The sequence below is a fragment of the Phasianus colchicus genome, chromosome 14 (assembly GCF_987193195.1).
Source record: "Phasianus colchicus chromosome 14, bPhaCol1.hap1.1, whole genome shotgun sequence".
Taxonomy (NCBI): domain Eukaryota; kingdom Metazoa; phylum Chordata; class Aves; order Galliformes; family Phasianidae; genus Phasianus; species Phasianus colchicus.
The window spans coordinates 18,016,186-18,037,824 of record NC_143449.1 but is presented as its reverse complement, the minus strand read 5'-3'; the positions used below and the strand labels follow the sequence as shown (position 1 = coordinate 18,037,824).

Here is a 21,639-nt window from a genome sequence, read left to right as displayed (position 1 = left end):
GGCGGCCGCGCCGCGCAGACCTCCGAACAGGGAGAATGAATGAACGAACGAACGAACGAACGAGCCAGATGGATGAGGAAGGTCTTTATTACCATTTAATTTTTTTCTTGCATAATTTAAAAACGAAAAATCTTTTAAAACTGTTAGCTGTAATACAAATCCTTTTATAGTATAAAATCAAGTCGCCAGTGTATGTATCAGTACCAGACGCAGAGGCGCGGGGCCGGGGCACGGCCAGCCCGCAGCACCCGCTCCTCCAGGCGAGCCCAGCGCAGCACCGGGGTCCCGCAGAGCGGGGTTAGCACTCAAGCAGTGAGGCTGCTCTAGCATAATTCCCACAGAAAGAGCTACGGCTGTAAACCAAGAAAGCACTTCTCCATCCGAACGCCCTCAGAACAGCGCGACTGCTGAGCTGCTGGAGGCGGCGTGCACGGCCACAGCTGTACTGCAAGGATGCTGAGTGTTAAAGGAATGATTTGCGAGCTGAAAGACTAAAATTGGTCTTCTGACACGAAGCCTCTTGGTGAGTGATGGCATTCAGAGAGCGTTTCCATGAAGTAAACACAAATCTTGAATGGTGTGGGAAACTCAATTTGGGGTATCCCGACCTGCTGCCAACAGGGCGCAGCCGTGTGATTGTGTGAGATGTGGTTGTCAGCTGTCCACAGGAAAAATAACGCCTGAGGAGCTGAGGGAATGGATTGTAGACTGAAGCACTGCACTACGTACAATAAAATGCACCAAGAGGTGGAGGAAGAAAAAAAGAAAGATCCTAAACGGAGACAATGCCCACTGAATGGAAAAGCTCAGTGCATCTGTGTGCTGCTGGAGGTCATTCTCATGAAGAAGAGATGCTGGAATAACGAGCTGTCAACCAGCAGGAGTTTTGCTCCCAACAGGAAGGCACAGACATGCAAGGCACCTAAAGGACTGCTGTTGAGGTACTCTGAAATCCGGAAAAAGTCTCTGAAGTCCTTCCAAGTTCACTTTCTGCTCAGTTCCACCGCCGTTGTGTCCACCTCCTCAGTACTGCTGTGCAATCTTTTCATTAAGTGATCTAGATGGGGATAGAGCGTTCCAGAATAGCATCATCAATAACGTAACCCATTGAAATGAATTGGTTAAGCAGGAGGATTTCAGCACACCATACCCTCTTCCAGTTCACACCAGGACGGCTGCTCTGCGAGCCCACAGAAATGGGCTGTGTGCAACCAGAGCTCCTCACCTGCACAGTGACTGCCACCCAGCCACGAATAGCAGAACTAAGAGATTTCAGTACGTCAAAAAAGTAAAAACTTCTAAAAAACAGTAGTAGCTTCAGTACAAAATTGCAAATAAAAAGAGGTGCCTGTTGTGGACATTAAAAGCCTATTTAAGAGCAGTTAAAACATATCACAAAGTTGTTAAAGTACATCTGAGTTAAGCAAAGGTTACGGGCTTGCACCAAGATAACTAGACTGATGATAAAGGCCTGACCAGCATTACAAAGACATGTGCACTGGCTTAAATAAATATATTTTAAACATGATAAACTCTATTTACTCAGTTACTGAAATTTACCTACAGAAAATAATCTTGCATTACAAGGCACAGGATTAATTGCTGCCAGCACGTCAAGCCCACGCTAAAGGCCTACTACTAACAGGCAGAACGTGGTGAGTAGAGGTCACCTGATGGAAATACTCCTGCTCCCTCCTGCAGGCAGAGCCACATCTGGAACAGCACTTCTGCAAGTGCAAAAGGAGCACAGACATCCCAGACAACGACACCTGGTGAAGAAAACCACGCAGAAGTCTCCAGGTTTCTGCAAACATTCATGCATGACAGGCAACTGGGTGTTGCCTACCAATGTTAGGAACTCAGTGGTGCTTTACCAGCCACATACATTTGGGTTAACTGCAGTTGCTACCTATGGGGTTGCAGTTTGCTGAAGCAGTATTTGTATGAGCAAATAGATACTTAAGAGTTGCAGTTAGTGTCAGCATCAGTTACACCAGCTGAAGAAAGGCACATCCTCTTCGGAGAGGGGAATTAGGGCACAAATATGAACATATCTACCCCTTGTTCTGGGTTTTGATTGGTTGGTTTTTGGTTTTTTTTTGGTATCAGATAAAGCAAGGTCAGATTAACTCAAGATCCCTAATAACCTTGTTGATATATTTCCTGTTCTCTTGCTAAAATTAGGCTTTTTTTTTCCTGCCCAGGATATACACAGTGCAGTTTCGCATGTGTGAGAATCACAAGGATGCAAGTTCTGAATGACCAATGGAGGCTGCATCTGGACAAAGACAGCACTGTCAACCTCAGACAACAAAGCCCAGTCCAGCACCACTGGTTTCATACAAAGCATCTTTGAAGCATGCTGCTTTCATGCCACCAAGCTCTAAGGTTAAGACTAAGGAAGGTTTCATGCACTCACTCCTCAGCTGGTCCCAGAATCACACACAACTAACAGTGTACATCCTGAAAATCACAGCCAGCTGCCACTCACAAGAGCTGCTAGAGAAAGTTAGAGAAGTACATAAATAGAACTTCCATTAAAACAGTTTATACTAACTGGTTACCCAGCAGGGGGGAGAAAATTGCCCAGGTAAATCTATCCAGTGACTCACTAACCATGGCAAACTTAACTGGAACTGTTAGAAAAAAAACCCATGTTTCTGTTCCCTGTAAACAGAAACCTCCACATTTTCTGTCAATGATCTCCCAGAAAAAAAAGAAAAGAAAAAAAAAGAACACAAGGATTTGCTATGAAATGTCAGGTGGTGACTCCAAGAAGATAAAGTGAAACAATGAACTCTTCAAGAACAAATGGGTTTGTACCCGAGTCTCTGGGAATCATCAAAGGGAGAGCAGAATCACACTGAAAAAACTCACTTTGAGAATAAGTGTCATCTCAACTATCTCAGTCAGCCCAGGAAGATAATTTTAACTTTATTCTCAGGGTGTAAAGTCTGTTTGAAGAGTGAAATAAAACCTTAACTTGGTTTAGGAGATTATGGAAGGCTTGCACCTAATCTGCTCTCCATTTCAACAGCACTAAAATCTCTCATTTGAGTGATTCATCATTATCCTAAGTTCCTTACAATAGGAATTTGCTTCTATTAACAAAATACTTGCAGGTGTTGCCTAGGTCTTTGCTTATTGGATTAGATCTCTGTTAACTCTTCACATAAATGATCACAGTTCACTTCAAGGTGAATCTCAGTAATATTTCTGGCATTTTTGTATGTAAACAAATTGTTTTCAAGTTCTGAATTGGCAAATTACAACAAATGCCAGGCTTCTATTTGTCAAACCAGTTTGATCTGTAAATAAGAAATGGGAAAAACAGCACCTAGACTTAAAGCAAAGTTATCAGAACTTGTGCTTTCCAGCAAATCTAACAACTGGTGGCTATAAAGTAAAGAAGTTGGGCTTCAGAGAAGTCCCTTCCTTTGTTTCCCTCCACTAAGTAAGAACAGAAGCCAAGTGACCCCTGGAGAAGCTGGAGACTGGAACTTCAGAACTTAAGTATATATTTGACCTCTCTGCTGGGAAAAAAAAAAAAAAAAAAAGTTCTGTTTCAGTTTCCCTGAAGCAATAAGACTGCAAGAATATTCTTTGCATAAACCGTTTCTGCTTAGAGCTGTTAGTGCAAGATGCAAATCTTCAATTTAACACGTTAAAAAGCCCTCCAAAATTCTAGTCACTATTCAACTTTGAGCATCCATCAGCCGAGGTAACTACAATAAGACACATTTCCTTGTGTTCTTCTTTGTCACAGGATAAAGAACTGCACGCACAGCTTCAGCAAACACCTCCCGAACACCCTCCTGATTCAATGCTGAGCACTCCAAATATTTGACTGCTCCAATTTGTTTAGCCAGCGAAGTCCCCTGTTGTGGGGTAGTGGGAGCCAAGCTTTGCTCTTTTAACTTTTTAACTGTTTCCAGGTCGTTTCTCAAGTCTCTCTTCGTGCCAACTAAAAGAATGGGAACATTAGGACAGTGGTGAGAAACTTCAGGATGCCACTTGTGCCTCACGTTTGCATAGGAAGACGGGCTGCCAATGGAGAAACAGATGACAAACACATTGGTTTGAGGATATGAGAGCGTGCGCAGACGGTCGTATTCCTCCTGGCCTGCAGTGTCCCAGAGATTCAGGCTAACCGTCCGGCCATCGACAGTCATTTGGGCACTGTAGTTGTCAAACACAGTAGGGATGTACTCTTCTGGGAAGGCATTGGTGGTGTAGCTGATGAGAAGACAAGTTTTTCCCACGGCGCCATCTCCAACAACTACGCACTTTATAGTCTGCATTCTTTACCCAGCTACAAAGTCCTGCACAAAGCAAGAAAACAAGTTAGGAAAAGCACACTGAACGAAAGTCATTTTAAATAGATGCTTTTGCAAGTGTTTTTAACATCACTACCAACTTCTTATCGCAGCCAGACACGCTCAGTGCCTCGGAAGCCATAATGAAGAGCTCAGAGGCCAGGAAGACAGTAGTGAAACAGAGATGCAACAAGTTGAAAGCTCTGTGACAACTGGCTGCTTTCCAACCACAGAAGTACAAATTAGCCAAATTCCCACAGTCTTGCCTTATGAGCAGACAGTTTCCCACAGGCAAAAGAGACAAGTCCTTGGGAAGTACCTGCAAGCAGAAAAGGAGTGTGGCCTCGGGCCCTGTAACAACATGCTCTCTTGTTGTTGGTAAGTCTATCCACACACACTCTACATTGACACTTATTGCCTACACACTCCACTTCCAGTCAGTTTATCACAAAGAAAAGTCCAAAAATGGTGGAATAAGCCAAGACAACAGTTGCTGGGCTGCACTGTTACTGTTTACTACAGTAATTCACTCAACTCACAATCAGTCAGACCTCAAGAAACTGCATTATTCAGGATGAGAAGTTCAAGCAGTAGCATACACAAGAAAAGCTGGTTTTTGAAATATAACAAGAAATGGTATCCAGATTAGTGTACATCAAGAATTTTTCCAAAGAAGCCAAGAACAGATTATTCTCTCTAATTGGTGACAGAACAAGCACTTAAACTTAATAGGCTTGAAGTAAAATAAAGAAAGCTTATATGGAGTATTAGAAAAAACACATTGTATAAAAGACCAGCAATCAAACAGCCTTCCTGGGCAGGCTGTGGAAATGTTTCTTGAGATACATGTCCCTTAAAGGCTTTCTTATCCTGTTTCTGATATGTAAAGAGCAGGTTTCATCATTAAAGGCATGCAGCCTAAACCTCAACTCATTCTAAGCATTTATTACAGGAACTTTCATGTACTTGTACATAAGCACTGTGGAACACCTACAAGCACAGTCATTTGCTGCACATTTCTGTGCTGGAGCTTCCACTGCTCGCCTGAGCAAGAAAGAACTTGCATCTGCCTTCTCACCCAAATGCCTTTGGGGTACTATCAGTAATCCCCAACACACAACCAGCACTAAATATGCTGCTTCAAACAAACAAATAGTGGGAGGAAATATATTGCACATTCCAGAAAAATCACAGCTCCAACAGCATCCACACAGCGCAGGGAATGTGTGAAAATAAGCAAGTCAAGTACTTCACTAATAAAAAAAATAATCACAAAATTCCTTCCCTCCAACCTCCCCTTCAAGGCCATCCAAACAAATCAACAGCTTGTTACTATTAAATCTAGCTTTGTCCCTTCTGACACAGTCTGTACCTATATACTGCTATCTTCCCACTGGGAGCACACATGATTCCTCTGTGCTAGCTGGAAATAAACTGCCTTAAGCTTTGGCACTGCAACAGGCAACTCTGGAGAGTGATACTGACTTTGGTTACCACAACATACAGTGCTTAGGGAGGTATCAATATGTACATACTTGCTATTCAAAAAACAATTGGCTATTGGAAGCAGCACAGAAACCTTGCACCAGAAAGGCTCAGCAGGATATGTGATGGGATTGGAAGAAACAAGCAGGAGGATGACATGGAAGCAGTTTTTCCTTTTTGAAAATGGCAGGAATGAAACTCTTAAAACATCATGAATTATCTGAAATGTAATCTGGCAGGTACTTCTGTGCTTTGGAAGAAAAGCATACGTGTGCATTTCATCATACATCAAAAACAATGGTCACCCCACTTCAAGGCTACAGTCAAAAGTAAAGAAATATGCACACAATTTGAAATTGTAAAGGTAATCAGTAAGAAGAACAGCACTGACCAGCAAGAGCCAACAGCAGGACTGCATATATTATTCCCAGTCAGTTGCACCAAGATTTTCATTTAATGGGGCTAGAAGGAAAAAAAAAAAAAAAGTAAAATCTGTCAAATTAGAGGCTTAAAAACATTCAGTGCATTTTGCAAAACCCAAGGTTAAAAGTCTTTTAAAAATAAAACTGCTGTAAGCATTAGAAATTAAACATTTTTAGCATGTTACCACAAATAGGTTGAACACTGCTCCTAGCACAGAGGGTCAAAGTGTTGCACAACTGTGAAAAGAAAAGGGTTGTATCTGAATGCCATAACACTGCTGTACCTAACCATGCAGCTGTAGCCCACTGTCCTAATTCAGCTTCCGCTCCCCCTTGTGGGCAGACCACAATCTGCTCTGACACACTGGTCACCATCACAGCCCTCACACATCCCCAGGGCCGTGTCCCAGCCCAGCAGGCAGCATGCCACCTTCTGAAGTGACCCGGGAAGGCTGAGCAGTGCTGCCATCCGCTGTACCGAGCAGTACCAGCAGCTCTGGTGCAGCCAAGGCAGCGGGGGAACGGTGGAAACGAACCACAGAGCAGAGGAGCCCCATTGCTGCTATTGCTCTTTCTGAAACACAAACCACGAGCTCCCCCGAGGGCTCACCTATTCATTTTCAAACAGAATGTCTCACAGGAAGGCCAGGCAGCCCAGAATTGCATCATGATCTGCCCGCAGCAGACGCTGATACTGCAGAAGGTCACCGCGCCAGTAGTGAAAACACAACATAGGCAGTTTCAAATACTGGTGCACCATGATGTCACGTCACCTCATGCTGTCGTTACATGAATAGCCTGATTCAATCTCGTTTAAAAAGTTCTCAAATCAAAGATGATTTTTGTTGGGTCTTTATTTAAGAGGTCATTGGAGCTTTCAGTTTGGAACGCAGTGGTAAGGTAACAAAAAGCTGGGAGGATGAATGCTCTTATTGCATTAATTGCTTGAATTACTTGATTAGAGCTTTAATTTTTAGGAGAGCAACAGTTGGAACAGGAAGCAACTCCATGCAAATGTGCCAAAGCACCAGGCTAAGTATGAATTACACAAAGGTGATTAAAGAACCTGTGGGCTCTTAAGTATGCGTCCCTGCAGGGCTCCTTTCAAGTCCTCTTAGCTGAAAGGAATCGTGTGTGGCATTTGCAGACAGAGAAACAAACGCAGACCAAGGTACAGGAATTAGCAGTAAAATACTGAATTCAGAGAAATTAAGCAAAAGAAAATGTAGAAGGCAGCTGACACCACTGAGAAAGCTGCAGGCTGTGAGCAGGTGTAGAGAGAGTGAAATTCCTCATACAGTGGGTAAAAAAGGAGAACTGAAAAAAAAAAAGGGGGGGAGAGGGGGTGGAAATACAGATGAACACATCATAAGCAAGGCTCAGAATAGGGCTCAAAATATAGAAACAGAAAGTTAGGCACAAGCTTCAAAGTGAAGTTTAAAGGTTACTTGGCAAGGGAAAGGAGTCAACAGAAAGTCCAAAGTAGTGAGAGAAGTAATTCTGGTTGCTTCATCGTGCCAGAGGACGCACCTTGATTACAGCTCAGGCAGGAGATCATCAGAACACGAAGAGTCCTAACAGTTATGGCAGAATGGGAATCATTGTGAAGAAATCAAGAAAACAAACATGAAATCCAGCACCCCACAAAGCAGCGCTGTACAAAAGCACACAGATGAGTTCTTTCTTTCTTCTTCATCAGTGTCTCTGAATTTCCAAACTGGCATTCCAGGTCAGGTTAGTTTTCTTCTCAGAGGATACAGCAAAGCTGTGTGTCTGCACACCTGGTGCCTCCTTTGGAATGTGCAAGATCTCAATCTGCGTGTTGAGGCATTGTCTGCAGAGCTGTTCTGACCTCATTCCACATTCTCTGCCATCGTTAGTGAGGACAGCTCTGCTCCTGTAACGTGGGACACTTGCTGGGGAAACTCACTCCCTGGGCTCCACATCCCCACTGCCACCATAAGCAACATCACTGAACTTCATGCTACATCAAAACATTGCTGAGGGAAAGAAACAACTTCTAGACCTTCTCTTCAGTACTTCTGAAAGAAATTCCCTCTCCAGTGAGAGAAGGGAGAAAAAAAATAAATGACAAAAGAGAATAAAGAAGAACCTGAGCTCTTTTGGGGCTTTCTAGACTTACAGTTTTTTTTAATACTTCCTGCACTTTGAAAAATTCTCGGAATGGGGAACTATTTCTTAGCAGGATGTCTCTGCCCTCGCTGCCTTAACGCCGAATGCCTCTTCTGGGTGGATTTAACTTCGATCATTGCCCTTTGATAACCTCATTTTCATAGAGCTTGTCAGGTCTTCAACTCCTCTTTTCTGTTTAGACGGGCCCTACTTTGGCCAAACCACGTGCAGAAAAAGCACTTGGAGTACAGCAGAGGTCGCCTGCCCTGAGCTGCTTTGTTCTATTCAGCCATCACCTTTGCTCAATCCCTCCCTGTTTTCTGATACTGTGTTATCAGAAGCAAGCAGAAGTCCAGAAATCTAAACAACTTAATTGCTCATCTTCCAGTAACACAAACTAGATCGGAGATGATTCATGCTGTCCATAGGAGAAATCAGGGAGAACCTTTCAGCAGTGAACCGGGAGAACAAGGCAGCTTGAAACTATATCCTACCATCCTCACCCATGCAAAGGAGTTTGTAAGATTTCTGATCTGTGTGACTTAGCCACCCGCTCTGACAGGAGGGATAAAGGGGCTTTCAGCAGCCTCATCAAGGCTGTGTTCCTATTCCATAACAGCTCAGTTTACTCTCCATTGTTTCAGGCAAGCGCCAAACAAGTGGACAAGTGCCAAACTTTCAGCATGCATGCCAAGAAAGAGTGAAAAAGAGGCTAAATAGGAGATCTCATCCCTAATGCCCTGACCATTGCTTCAGCAATGAATGACCTACTTGGACTTCTGAATGCCTTTCAAAGTTTTCACGCTGCTTTCTGTCCTCCCATTTACCTGGACACACAACACAGCAAGAACAGAGAGGGGCAAACACGAAGCAGGTGAGGATTTCAGCAGTGCAGCAGGAGCCTGCAGCCCACGAGCCTGTTCTGTGCACAGCAGAACCAAGGGAGCTTGCTTTCTGCAGTTCTCCACCTTCAGGTTCAGTTCCACGCACACATTGCTGGCATCTAACACGAGCACAATTACCACTGTTTCTTCTTTCAGTGCAGACACTGCAAAGGCCTTCCTCTTCTTTATACACACACACAGAGAGGTTTCAAAACCAAAAGAAACTACTCAAAACCTTCCATGTAACATTTTGAAGATTAATACCCCCATCAAATTAGGCTGGAATTGGATTATCTGCTGTTTGTTTGTTTTCCAGGGATGAGATATAAGCTTTGCAATCAGCATTTCTTAGGGAACCATGGAGAAAACTTTGTAACTTTGTTCCACATGAGCTGTTTGAGCACCTCAAGCACACAAATCTCAATACATCAATATCTTTACAATACAAATTTTATGGGCACATGACATGAGCAACCAAATATCAACGAGCTTAAGTTCCATGGAGCCAAGATTGCAGTTCATTAGAAGCAAGCCAATAAAACAGCAGCACAGCTGTGAAATAACACTGTGCTGAGGTGCAGCTGTACAGGAATTACAAACCAGAACATCTGTGGATATCTAAATCCCCACTATACGAAAACAAAATGCATCCTGCCATAATCAGAAGCTGCAGGGTATTAAAAATGGTTTTCCTCCTGCAGCCACATACAAAAGCATGGATTTGCCACAAGTGCCTTTCAGAATGTATTTAAAGACGTATGAGTGATGTGCTTCATGATAAAGGTGTAAGACCAGGACTGCTGGCTTCACGCAGCTCAGGAGAAGTGAGCAGTTTATCATCCTTTCCACCCTCTGTAGATGTATTCATTACAGGTGGTTTAAAAAGAAAAAGAAAAAGGCCTCAGAGACCAACTGGGTGAGGAGAACCAACCACGCTGCCGGACGAAGAACACATCCAGTTACAGCTTCCCTCATTTTGATTTAAGGTGGGGAAAAACAAACAACAGCAACACGGCGTCTGCTTTCCTATCATCTTTTGTCACCTGGCATTCCATGACAGAGCATAAACATTTTATTTTGAAGGAAAGCTGGAAGAAAGCCACTGCTGTATCAGAGGGGAAATGCATCCACTGGGAAAACCTGGCCTTTTTCCTTAAAAAAAGGCACTCAAACCTCCTTGATTTTCCTTTGTTTTCTCTGTTTCTCCTCCTCCTCCACCCTCAAATTTCACAGGGAAGTAAAACAAACAAACAAAACGGCCTTGCTCAATCAGCAGTAGCCTTCAGAAGTCTCTTTAAATAGCCTTGATACAACTAAGGCACAAGTTAAAGCACACAGTAAGCATGTGTTTGATCACGGCTACAGTATTGCAGTATCTGCCACTCGTTTGCATCCGCTGCTGCGCTTCTAAAAAGTCAGCAGAGGTTCCAAGTGACAAAGGAAGCTCTCAGCCATCCATCAGACCTACACAATTAGGTCTGCAAAGCAGAGACAGAAAATACTCCTCTTGCAAACGTGAAACTTCTTTAACACACGGCCTCAAACAGCATGACAACATTCAGCACTGTGGAAGAATCACCACCTCATCACACAAGCAAATCAAACTGCGCAGAATCACAGAATGGCCAGGGTTGGAAGGGACCTCAAGGATAATGAAGCTCCAACCCCCTGCCACAGGCAAGGCCACCAACCTCCACATTTAATGCTAGACCAGGCTGCCTAGGGCCCCCATCCAACCTGGCCTTGAACAGTTCCAGGGACGGGGCATCCACAGCCTCTCTGGGCAGCTGTTCCAGCACCTCACCACTCTCTCTGTAAAGAATTTCTCCCTGACATCCAACCTGAATTTCCCCTCCTTCAACTGAAGACCATTTCCCCTTGTCCTGCTGTTATCTACCCTTTCAAAGAGTTGATTCCCCTCCCCTCTGTACACTCCCTAACTTTCTTAATTCACTTTCTTCCTACTAATTGCAAACCACAGACTTCATTCCAACATCTCCATAAGGTTCCGCTGACGGAGAACACTTCAAAGCTCCTTTTTTGAATGGAAAAGCCAAAATGACAAATAATGCCTCCCAGCCACGAGTTCTCTACGCAAAGCTGAACATACGTGAACAGCGACAAAGCAGGCAGGTCTTCGTGCCTGCAGAGCAGAGAAGACTTGAGGCACTTAGAGCAGGCACAGGGAGCGCGGGATGCACGCAGCGAGCAGAGGGCACGCAGAAACGAACAGCAGCACGTAAAGACCGGGGGTTAGGAGTTTAAAAGATTGAGTTACGCTCACCACAGAGCTCCTTTGTTGGGACAATACCTGAAAGCAGCCAGCGCTCCGTGCCGGCAGGGCGCGTTGAGGCCGCGCTTCTCTCCCGCTTCGATCTCCTCACGGAGCCGCAACGCCGCCGGTCGGTGCGAAGGGACCGAAATTCAGCTCAGCTCCGCGGCCCTGCGAAGGAACGGCCCGCAATCGGCAGCGCGATGAGCGCGGCGCGGCCCCGCCGAGAGGGAAAAAAGCGGCGGAGCGGAGCGGCGCGGTGCCGCCCGCACTTCCTGCACATCGCCGGGCAGGAAACCGGGCCGGAGGCTGCGAGCGGCTCCCAAACGCCGCAGCTCCGTCCGCTTCCCCTCCGCGCAAACCCCCCGCTTTCAGCGATCCGCCCCCCGGCCCGCAGCCCGCTTCCCCCCCCCCCAACCCCGCGTTTCGGAGCCGCTCCCGCCGCCCCTCAGCCGGCGCCGCCCCGAGGAACGGCCGGCCCCGCGCTGACAGCGGCCGCCTCCCGCCCTCCGTCCTTCCCCACGGCCACGAGGTAAAACGGCCCTAAAGGCCTCGCTGCCCCTTCGCGGCGAGGACCGGACGAGCGGAAGCACCGCGCGGCCGCCGCCGCTCCCCGCTCACCTCACGCGCCGCCGGCGGCCGCGCTGCTCACGGGGCGGCGAACCCGCGAACCGGCCGCACCCCGCCGCGCGCATGCGCAACGCGCAAGCGCAACGTTACACCGGCGGCTCCGCAAGGGGGCGCTCGATACGAGATGGGGACGCTCTGGTTGAGCGGCGTCATCTCGATGGCTCCGGGGACGGGGAAATGGGGGAGGGGGGGTCGAACGGCCCTCAATGTCAGTGATATCGTGATATCGCCGCGTTGGCTCCGCTTTGTGCTTTTATTACTCGTCCCTTGTGATCCCTACGGGCTGCCCAGGGCTCCGTCTGCTCTTGCAGAGCCCCTCTGCGGCGCCGCGCTGTTGGCTGCTTCCATCTCTTCGTCCTCCTCCTCTGACCAGCTCAGGCTGTCATCCGAGTCCTCCTCGGGCTCCTCCGTGCTCACCGCCGCCTTCTCCGGCTCGTCCTGAGCGCAGGCCTTGCTTTGGGGATGCTCCAGCCTGGCCCAGGCCCCGGGGCTGGCCTTACAGAGCGTGATCTCCACCTTGGAGGGAACCATGCTCACGAAGCTCTTGTGTGTCTCGATGACCTGGAGAGGGGGCAGAGCGCGGGGAGATGAGGGCTGGCAGCGCCCAGCCGTCCTCCCTTCACGGCGCGAGCCCTGCAACGGCAGCAAAGAGGAGAGCGGGCAGAGCGGGAGCAGAGCCAGCGCCTGGCTGAGCCTCGCCGCGCCGCACCTCGACTGTGTGGGTGCCGGGCTCCCTCACGGCCCCCTCCTGTGAGGCACTGGCAGCTCTGCAGCCGGCAGGACAACCCGCCGCAACAGCGGGCAGCGAGCACCGGGAATAAAAGCGAGAAGGGTACGTGCAGACTGCTGAGCCTCGCTGCTCCTCTGCGGCCAGGAGTTGGAAAGCGAGGCTTGCCCTTTGCGTGGCTTCAGAAAACACAGGGACTGAGCCAGACGCGAGGAGAAGCAAAATCCAGAATGCCTGCACTCAGCGGCAGCACTCAGCCCTGCTCTCAGTCAAGGACCGGGTGGTGCAAACACCAGCAAAGCTCTGCTCACAGCCCCTAGCAGAGATGGCTACAAATGCCCATACCTGGGCATTCTGGCTCCCAGGCGGTCCCAGCAATGAGCCAGCTCTGAGAGAGTGTTGAAAAGAGCAGCCACGGTGCTTCAGGTAATGGAGAGCAGCCAGGCACAGCCCTGACATGGCTCGTGGGGATTGCTACACGTACAGGATCAATAGAGAAAAGCATAATTTCCCCATCAGCCTTTGCTGCTATAGAAAACTGCAGCTCTGGAGATAAACAAATCCTCTCTGCTGCAACAGCAGCGATGGATCTGTGTTCTCTGCAGGGCTTCAGGAGTTGGCAGCAAATAACACCAAGGGAGGGACTGTGAAATGGCTGTTTGTTCCACAGATACACCAGCCTGTGCTCAGCAAACAGCAGAGTCCCACGGGTCGCAGCGTTTCTGCATGATAATGCAATTAAAGTCTTCCTCATGCTGCATGCACAGGAAGGACTGTGAAGAAATCGTAGCAGCAACCATTTTGCTGCTTTTTCAGAAGTCTGAGACGACACAGGGAATAATTTTTTTTACTCAGAGCCTGTGTTTGGGGCTGCAAATCTTCTCCAGCAGCACAGGCTGCAGATTTCTGATCAGGGAAATCAAAGTAAACAGGATCTTACCCCCCAGAGATCAAGTTCTGCCTGGAAAATCTTATTCCCTTCGAAGATGACGTGAACTTCAAGCTGAAAGATCAACAAAAAATCATCTTAGTGGGCAGCATAACACTTCAGAGCTGTTCCCCGGACAGTGCAGCTGCCTTCCAGCACTGTAATGCCTCCCACATCCCAGCTGCAGTCTAACAGTCTGCTGATCCCTTCAACAGCTGACTTTCACCCCCATCCCTATCCTGTGGGTCCACCCCTGCCACCAACCCAAGGAGTGTTGGGAGCACCGACCCCAGCTGTCAACCAAACAGGGATTGAAAAGTGCCAGCAACCCACCCAGCTCTTGGCTCATCAGCATGGGTGCCATGAAAGGCAGGGCACACTGTGTGCCCCAGCCAGCTCTCTCAGCCCCACTCACCACAGTGCGGTTGGCCTTCACAGTGCTGAGGGTGGGCAGAGGGTTCTTGCCATAGATTGTCACCACCACTTGGCTGCTGGTTTGGTGCCAGTCCTGCCTGCATGACACTGCCTTCTTGTCCTGCCAGGGAAGGAGAGAAGCTGATGGTGCATAGACAGCAGAAGGGATGTTTGTGCTGAAGGATGCTCTGTCAATGACTCTTTTGCAGAGTGCTGGCTGAGGGCGGTGTCAGAGCACAAGCAAACCATGCTTTTGGTGCATGTTTTCAAGGGGAGGTGGTTCATGTGAGGGTGGGCAGCGTCTGCCAGACTGCACCATGAACATGGAGCATCTGTGCTGTACTTGAGGTTGCTTCAGAAGTGTAAAGACCAGAGACATCTCCTTGTTCGAGTCACTCTGCAGTGCCCAAGCTCACATCAGGAGCAGGCACTGTGCACATCCAGAAAGCTTGGTCTGGAGGGCAACAGGGGGACCATCATTGGATGTAGATGATGCCAACACACTTAGTTTGTTGCCCAACTGCTCACCTTTCTCACACAGGAGCTTTGGCCCCACCAGGCATTTCTGAGCATCACCAGGAGACAGAGCCTGCTGCAGCCACCACCACAGCAACCAAAGTAACAGCGGGGAGGAATCCCAGCCCCTCACTCAGGTAACAATTTGCACAGAACATTTGCACTACAACATCACAATTAATTCACTGTGCTGGGACAACAAATGACTCCCTGTTAAAGCAGCCTCCCTTGCATCCCCAGCATGTTTTCTGCCCAGGACAAAGAACATCCTGAGCTCTGAGAGGGGCTCAGAGGAACATGGTGCGCTTTCAGAGATATCCTTGGCTGTTTTGTTGCAATTTTCCCAGCTCCAGCTTCTTGCCAGCCAAGGGAAACTCTCTCACACACACAGCTGTGAATTGGCACCTTCCCCCCATCGCCCTGCCACAACACCAAATCGCTGTGTGGATGAGGTCCCTCCTGTGAAGCAGCTGCAGAGAGAAGGCTTCACAATAAACAACTGCAGCCGTTTGCAGACATCCGCCAAAACTTTTGGGGGATTTTTGCAGGGCTTTTCCTGTGCTCGGCTGCCTGTTCCTGTGCAGCAGCACTGTAGGCTGCATGAAGCAAGGGCAGAGGCAGCCTTCCTCCAGCTTCCTATTGCACGCGTGCCGTGGGCACGAGAGCTGACAGGTTGTGTGAATGAAGAGGCAGTGTTTTAAACAACAGATGAGTGAAGATTACGCATTCAAACCCTGATCCAGTCATCCGTGGGCGATTATGATAATTAAGAGAATTAGATGTTAATGCAGAACGGGGGAAAGATCACACCTGAAGTACCAATTAAGAGCTCTCCCCCTGGCAGCCACCTGCCCAAGAGCTCCCCTGCTGCTTTCCCATCCCTTACCGCCTTTCCCATCCAGCAGTGCCGCCCCGTGCTGCAGCCCGGCTGCTCCAGGAAGGCACTGAAGTCCGTCGTTCTGATCCCACAGCAGCTCCAGTACTTCATCCTGGGGGGAGCAGGGCTGCCTGAGCGGGGAGCCGGAGCCCACAAGGACAGGACTGCGCAGACCACTCCCAGCCTGTAGCAGGGTGAGCTTGCTCCCCTTTAAGGATGGTTTCTTACCCCTCGTGGAAGACAGGAACACCAGGGTGGAAAGTACAAACCTCTGTGTTGCTCTCTGGCCCCTGGTAGACCTGTGGGCAAAAAGCAGAGACAACCTTTGGTTGTGCCTCCAGCACGGCACGGCAGTACAGCTGGGCTTCTGCCCATTCCTGTGGTGCTGCCCATTGTCACCCCTTCACCAGAGTGTGGCATCTGAGGGGACCATGGCTGGTGCCAATTCCTGCTCCATGCCAACAGCATCCAGCTTCTGCTGGGTCACATCCCCACTGCAACACCCCCATCATGCCACCTCCCCACACAGAACAGGGCTGCCCAGCAGCTGGGTGCTTTGGCCACTACAGAAGACTGCTCTCATCATCCCTAAGGATGAGAGGGATGCTCATCTGTTCTGCCCCTTCTCCTTCCCAGAGTGTGTCACTCCCATGTCCATTGCTTGCTTCCCTCTCTGCTTCTTTCCAAGCGTGCTGTCCTCCCTGTAGCACAAGCTTTGATGCTGTCAGACCATCCCACATGGGGCGGCTTTAGGGCAAGACAGAACATGGGCTATGCTTCAGGAATTAAAAGCAGGCAGCAATTATTCCATCCCCATTTTCAGAACAAAGGTCCTGAATACATGCTGTACACCATTGCAAGCAATTAGCAGAAGTGGAACATGGGTGTACCACTAATCCAGGAATTCAGATGCCTCTTGGAGGAATGTGTCCTGAAGTCAGCAGGAACAGCCACCTCCCCCTGCCCAGCAACCTGCCCTGCATGCAGGGAAGGGGAGCAGCACAGCACAGTGATGCTGGATACTCACCGCCTTGCAGGCTGCGTTCTTACAGGTGGTGCCAGCTCTCACCTGGGCAGCTGCCTCCCCTGCAAGGACACCACAGCTTTGCTCAGGGACACACAGCATGCCCCAAGCCCTTCCTGCAACCCCTGCTCCAGGCTTGGCAGGAAAGACCTGCTGGTGGCCATCAGCTCATTGTACCTGCACAGTCGCCCTTGGGCTCCTTGTTGTTGGGAGACAGGCTCAGTTTCTCCAGTGCTTGCTCGAGAGATCTAGATACTTTGATTGGCAGCAGTTGTCGTGGCTCATCAGAGCTGGAAAACAACAGCAGCAGAGGATGAGTGGGTGTTTGTTTTTTCCCATGTAAGTGTTGCTGCCTTTTCCCGGGAAGCAAGGGCAAGACACATGCATGAGGAGTGGTATGGCCTGACTGAGCCTCCCTCACCTTGGTCTTTCCCGCTGCATCTTCTCAGCTGATTTTGGTCCTTGGACGATGATCTCTGCCATTGGCTTGGCCTTTGGCTGGTCTGAGGTCTCTTCCTGGGAAGGCTCAGGAGGCTTCTCCTTGCTGTGAAACCCCTTTGTGCATCCCTGAGCAGCAGAGAAAAGCCTGATGTTTGCTTTCCCCTTTCTAACCTGCTCCCAAATCCTATCTCTGACCTGGTGTCTCTGTGTCTTGCAGAGACCCTACACGAGGGCAGGGGTGTCTGCAGGGATTCCCGGGTGACAATTCCATGTGCAGTTTCACCAGGACCACAACAGAAATGCCTCAGCTCTGTCACACTGCAGCCAAGTGGCAGCAGGAGCCTCCTGCCCCTCCTTGGGCCTTCTCTTGCCCCCAGCACTGCTCAGACACCACGGCTGTGCTGGCACATGGGGAAGTGCTGCATGGAGGGGAGGTCCCAGCTGCTGTGACACTGCTCTCCAGGAGGCAGCACCCAGGTGCAGACAAGGAAACCCAGTCCAGGAGCCATCCAGTGTGAGCCACTCACCTTAATGGAGAGGAACTCAGAGAAGTCTGTTGTGCGCTTCTTGCAGCAAGACCAGCCCTGGGCACCGGGAAAAGACAAAATGGTTGGGGTGGATGATCCCACTGGACACGAAGTCCCAACCTGCAGCTGCAGTGCTGCTCACCTTCAGGGCATCATGGAAGATGGGGACGCCCGGATGATACAGGCAGGAATCTGAAGAGAGGAAAGCACGCAGAGCCTTTTGTGAAGGGCAGTCCTGCCTGTGAGCTGCCTGTGCTGTCCGACAGCTCCTGAGCTGCCTCCTTTCCCCTGGCAGGCACGAGGCGGGCACACAGCAGCAGCTGAGGCTGCAGAGCAGGAACACATCAGGCACCCCAGCACACCTCGGTGTGAGGCAGAGGAACGTACTTACCCTCGGAGTTGTGCTCAGGATCAAACCTCTGCCCACAGCCCTTGTTGTAGCACAGCAGCGCCATGGCTCAGGCAGGCACGCAGTGCCTTTCACTCCAACAAAAATCCCATCAATCTCATCCCCCTCCACGGTTTCCCCTCTGTTTCCCCGTAGTTTCCAGCACAGGGTCCGGGAGGTGGCTTTGCCTATCTTTGGAGGCAGCTGGAGGAGGTGGTTGGTAACCGGAGAGCTGGCCAAAGATGGACACAGCAGCTGACGGGGCACTGCTGTTATCTGCAGAGGCATTTGTGTCCTGCCCCCGTGCTCCAGCACACGCAGGCGCCTGGAAGAGGGGATGTGAGTTGTGGGGCTCCCCATGGGTGGGCTGAGTTCTGCCAGTGCCCACATCCCACCTGCATCTGGCATGGGGCATCCACACCACATGGTGCTCAGCTGCGTGTGGTTGCAACACCTGAACTGCTGCAGGGATGGCTCTCAGTTCATTTATCATTCAGAGATGCAGCTGAAAGTTTCCTGCAAAGGAAGAGATTTTCTGGGATGAAATCCATACTGGTCTCTGCATGATGATCTGCTGGACACAACGCATGTGGCCCAAACATCCTTAGTGCAGGGCCTTGTGCAACCCAGGGCTGGAATCTGTCCATCTGCTATCTCTGCCTGCACCATCATCACAGACGCGTGCAAAATGCTCCCCATACCCAGAGCAGGTTTGCTAAGGCTCCCTGCTCCCATCCCGGGACCTGGGATTTCCTCTTATGGATGGGAAGTCCTCTTGAGCTGAAAAATTTTACTTAGTTCCTACAAACATCTGAAAGAAAAGTGTATTTTTGTTGTTCCTGTTTGTAGACACAGGCATTTCCTGGGTGCTTTGGAGCACACAGCAGCCGCCCAGCACTTCTGCTGTGGAACTGGCTCTGAAAGCCCTTGGCACAGCCCCGAAGTGTGCCCTATGAGCAGTGCAGCATACCTACCCTCTGAGTAACACGGTGCTCTGAGGCACAGGGACCTGAGGGGCACAGAGAAAATTCAAAGGGCTCACTTCGTTCCCAGGAAGCCAGGCAGAGCCCTGTGACAGGGAATGCCTAGCCAGGGGGCTGTGTGCTGCTATAGGGTTTCAGATCTCCTTGTCCTTTCTGTCAGCCGTCAGTGTGGCTGCAGCTGTTGCCATCCCGTGCCAGCAAAGATTTGCAGTTCAGGTTACTTCGTGGAGGAAATGCTGAGGCGATGCTGGGGCAATGGGCAAGCAGAACTCCCCAGCACCACGGCAGAGCAGCAGCTGGGCTGTCCCTGTGCGCCTGCAGGAAACCAGGAGCAAACCACAGCACTGCTCACTGCACAGCTGTGGGTTAACGTGGGGAGCGAAGCTGCCGGAAACCACACGTGCACAGAAACACCAATGAGCTGCTGTGTCTGCAGCTCCCAGCCCAGCAAGGATGAGACCAAAGGTTGCAGTGTGGGGACAGGCTAAAGACACCCATCGCTAAGCAAGGATGGGCCATAGGGGTCCATAGCAGAGCTGGTGCCTTTGTGCTTTACAGATGATGGCAAAAGCACAGCATGAGGCTGCACAGCTCTCATGATTCCTCCAGCTTTGAGCTGGGGCTGTCAGCAGTCGTGGCCCCGTGGTGCTGCAGCCCATCCTGACCTGGCGCACAGCTCCAAGCACAGCACAAGTCCCTGGGCTGGCCATGCACTGTGCCTCGGGAGCAGTGTGCAAGGAACAGCCAGCTAGGGATTACAAATAAAGCCCCTTTAGCTTATGTGCAATTAATTTGGTAGAGCAGAGAACAAAAAGGAGATAGAGAAATTGAGCAAATCATTTTCAAAATCCTTTTTTTTTTTTTTTTTTTTTTAATCACCAAAAGGAGAACAGTTTGCCTGGGACTGGTCTGCCCTCGTGCACACTGCTACCAGTGGTCTCTAAACTAAAGATGCTATGCATGCTGGAAAAATAACATCAACTAGAGATGGTGATTTGCACTGTTTGGAAAGCTAAAGAAGAAAAAAGCTTATAACTTTTGCAACAAGTACCTTGCAAGAAGTAGCATAGGGCACAGCTATAGCTGAGGTGTCCAGCATGGAGCTGCAATTTTGAGCTTGGAGTACTGAGCCTGAAAGCAAATGCAGCCTCACGAAGGAAGCGGTGTGTCAGAAAGGAAAAACTCCAGGCACAGATCTACAGGCAACCTTCATCTCCAACCATAAACACTGTCCTGCAGCTGGGCTGTCACCCCAGCACTCTGGTCTCACTGAGTGAGCATGCACTAATACTGGTGCAGACTTTCTTGCTGTATTTCAGGCTGATTCTCACTCCCCAAGGTAGTTCCACCTCCTCAGAGATGAGCTGCTGCTTCACTCTAGCACTCACTCACACAGACAGTCCTTAGTAGGAACTGGTCCAAAAAGAACTGAGTGCAGTCCGCCCTGAAGATTCACTTTTCTCATCCTCAGCTGGCACCCAGCATGAAAACCTTCCTTTGGAGGGTGCTGTTGCCTTGAAGCACTCACTACAAGCATCACACAGAGCAGGGAGGCCATGTGCAATGATGGAAGGAGGTCCCAAAGGCACAGCTCTGTGAGGGGCTGAGCTGCACTGCTTTCTTGTTCTCCTTTCAGGCAGCTCTGGCTCTCACAGCCATCAAACATGGGGGGAAAAAAAAGAGGGAATGGTGGCTCCTTTCAGCATGGCCACAGGAAACACCTTCTTTGGAGTTACAAAAATGGTTCATTAGATAAAACCACTTGTGGCTCTCTGTAATAAAAGGCAGCTTCTGGTGAGCTCCTGTGCATCAGGAAAAAGGAAAAAAAAAAAAAAAAGGAAATTGCTATCTATTTGATGTGATAAAATTACTCGGGTTCCAGCTGGATTGTCCAGATTTGATTCTTGTAAATGCAGGCACTGTTTAAAGGGAAGTAGCATGAATCACAATCTGCACAGCTCACAAAGATGGGGATTTAAAGCTAAGGAGCAAACTGCTGCAAGCCAGGCTGCTCATCAGCCCTCAGTCCATCATGAACTGATACTGCATGAGTGCATTTTAACCAAGCTGATCAGAAACAACAGCAAAAGGCAGTGGTATCTCCTATGACAGTAGATTTTCTTTCTACAGCTATTTAACAGCCAATGATCTGCAAAAGCATGCAGAGTCAGACACACTCTTCTGCTCACTGACTGAATTTCAGCACATCTGGGCAGCGCTCATACAGAACCCACTCTGTAGAGCTGCACCAGCTGCCTTATCCAAGCAATGGCAGCAGCAGTGCTTCAGCAGCTCCAGGGTCTGGAATTGCTCTGGAGCGATGCAGCCCCTCTTGTTCCTGCACTCTGCCTTGAAAGCTTTTGCACTGCAAGCAGTCCATGGTGCCATTCCTTCCTGCTGAGCGCCTCTGGAAGTAGCAATAATGGATTTCTTTACAATTCCCTTCCCAGATCCTCAGTGCAGGTTTTCAGTTTCTTCCTTCTTTAAGCAAGAGCAGCTCTTTCTAGCACTCACAGTGGGGCGCAGCTTTAGTTTCTTCCTTTGCTGTCAACACATCCTCCAATTTCTTAAACCTGTTTTGTTAGATGAACCTTGAGCAGTGCTAAATCCCCCCCAATTCTGTTACATCCATTTTGTCCCAAAGCCTTAGTAACCTGCCCATCCTTACCTGA

General features: G+C 49.3%; 2 protein-coding genes and 1 long non-coding RNA gene across 5 annotated transcripts; 1 reads left to right on the top strand and 2 right to left on the bottom strand.

The window, feature by feature from the left end:
* Positions 1-69: 69 nt before the first annotated feature.
* On the bottom strand, positions 70-12,274 carry LOC116229586 (rho-related GTP-binding protein RhoG-like). Of its 3 annotated transcripts, XM_090150430.1 has the most exons (4): positions 12,134-12,274; positions 11,552-11,683; positions 6,193-6,263; positions 70-4,322 (listed from the first exon to the last, which is right to left on the bottom strand). In XM_090150430.1, the coding sequence occupies exon 4, from the start codon at positions 4,299-4,301 to the stop codon at positions 3,726-3,728; it is 576 nt and encodes a 191-aa protein (XP_090006556.1). In that variant the 5' UTR covers positions 4,302-4,322; positions 6,193-6,263; positions 11,552-11,683; positions 12,134-12,274; the 3' UTR covers positions 70-3,725. The 3 variants fall into 3 exon arrangements, with proteins under 3 accessions (XP_090006556.1, XP_090006557.1, XP_090006558.1); XM_090150431.1 differs by lacking the exon at positions 6,193-6,263; XM_090150432.1 differs by lacking the exons at positions 6,193-6,263; positions 12,134-12,274 and having other exon boundaries at positions 11,552-11,918.
* Positions 12,275-12,358: 84 nt separating this feature from the next.
* ITGB1BP2 (integrin subunit beta 1 binding protein 2) lies at positions 12,359-18,127 on the bottom strand. The gene is made up of 11 exons (XM_090150428.1): positions 17,988-18,127; positions 17,739-17,788; positions 17,597-17,653; positions 17,050-17,195; positions 16,806-16,918; positions 16,632-16,690; positions 15,833-15,903; positions 15,614-15,716; positions 14,213-14,332; positions 13,810-13,872; positions 12,359-12,703 (listed from the first exon to the last, which is right to left on the bottom strand). The coding sequence occupies exons 1-11, from the start codon at positions 18,049-18,051 to the stop codon at positions 12,419-12,421; spliced, it is 1,131 nt and encodes a 376-aa protein (XP_090006554.1). The 5' UTR covers positions 18,052-18,127; the 3' UTR covers positions 12,359-12,418.
* Positions 12,703-17,989, top strand: LOC149916050 (uncharacterized). Its single transcript, XR_016471162.1, has 3 exons — positions 12,703-13,295; positions 14,753-14,864; positions 17,287-17,989. It is a non-coding gene; the product is annotated as an uncharacterized LOC149916050 (long non-coding RNA).
* Positions 18,128-21,639: the final 3,512 nt, after the last annotated feature.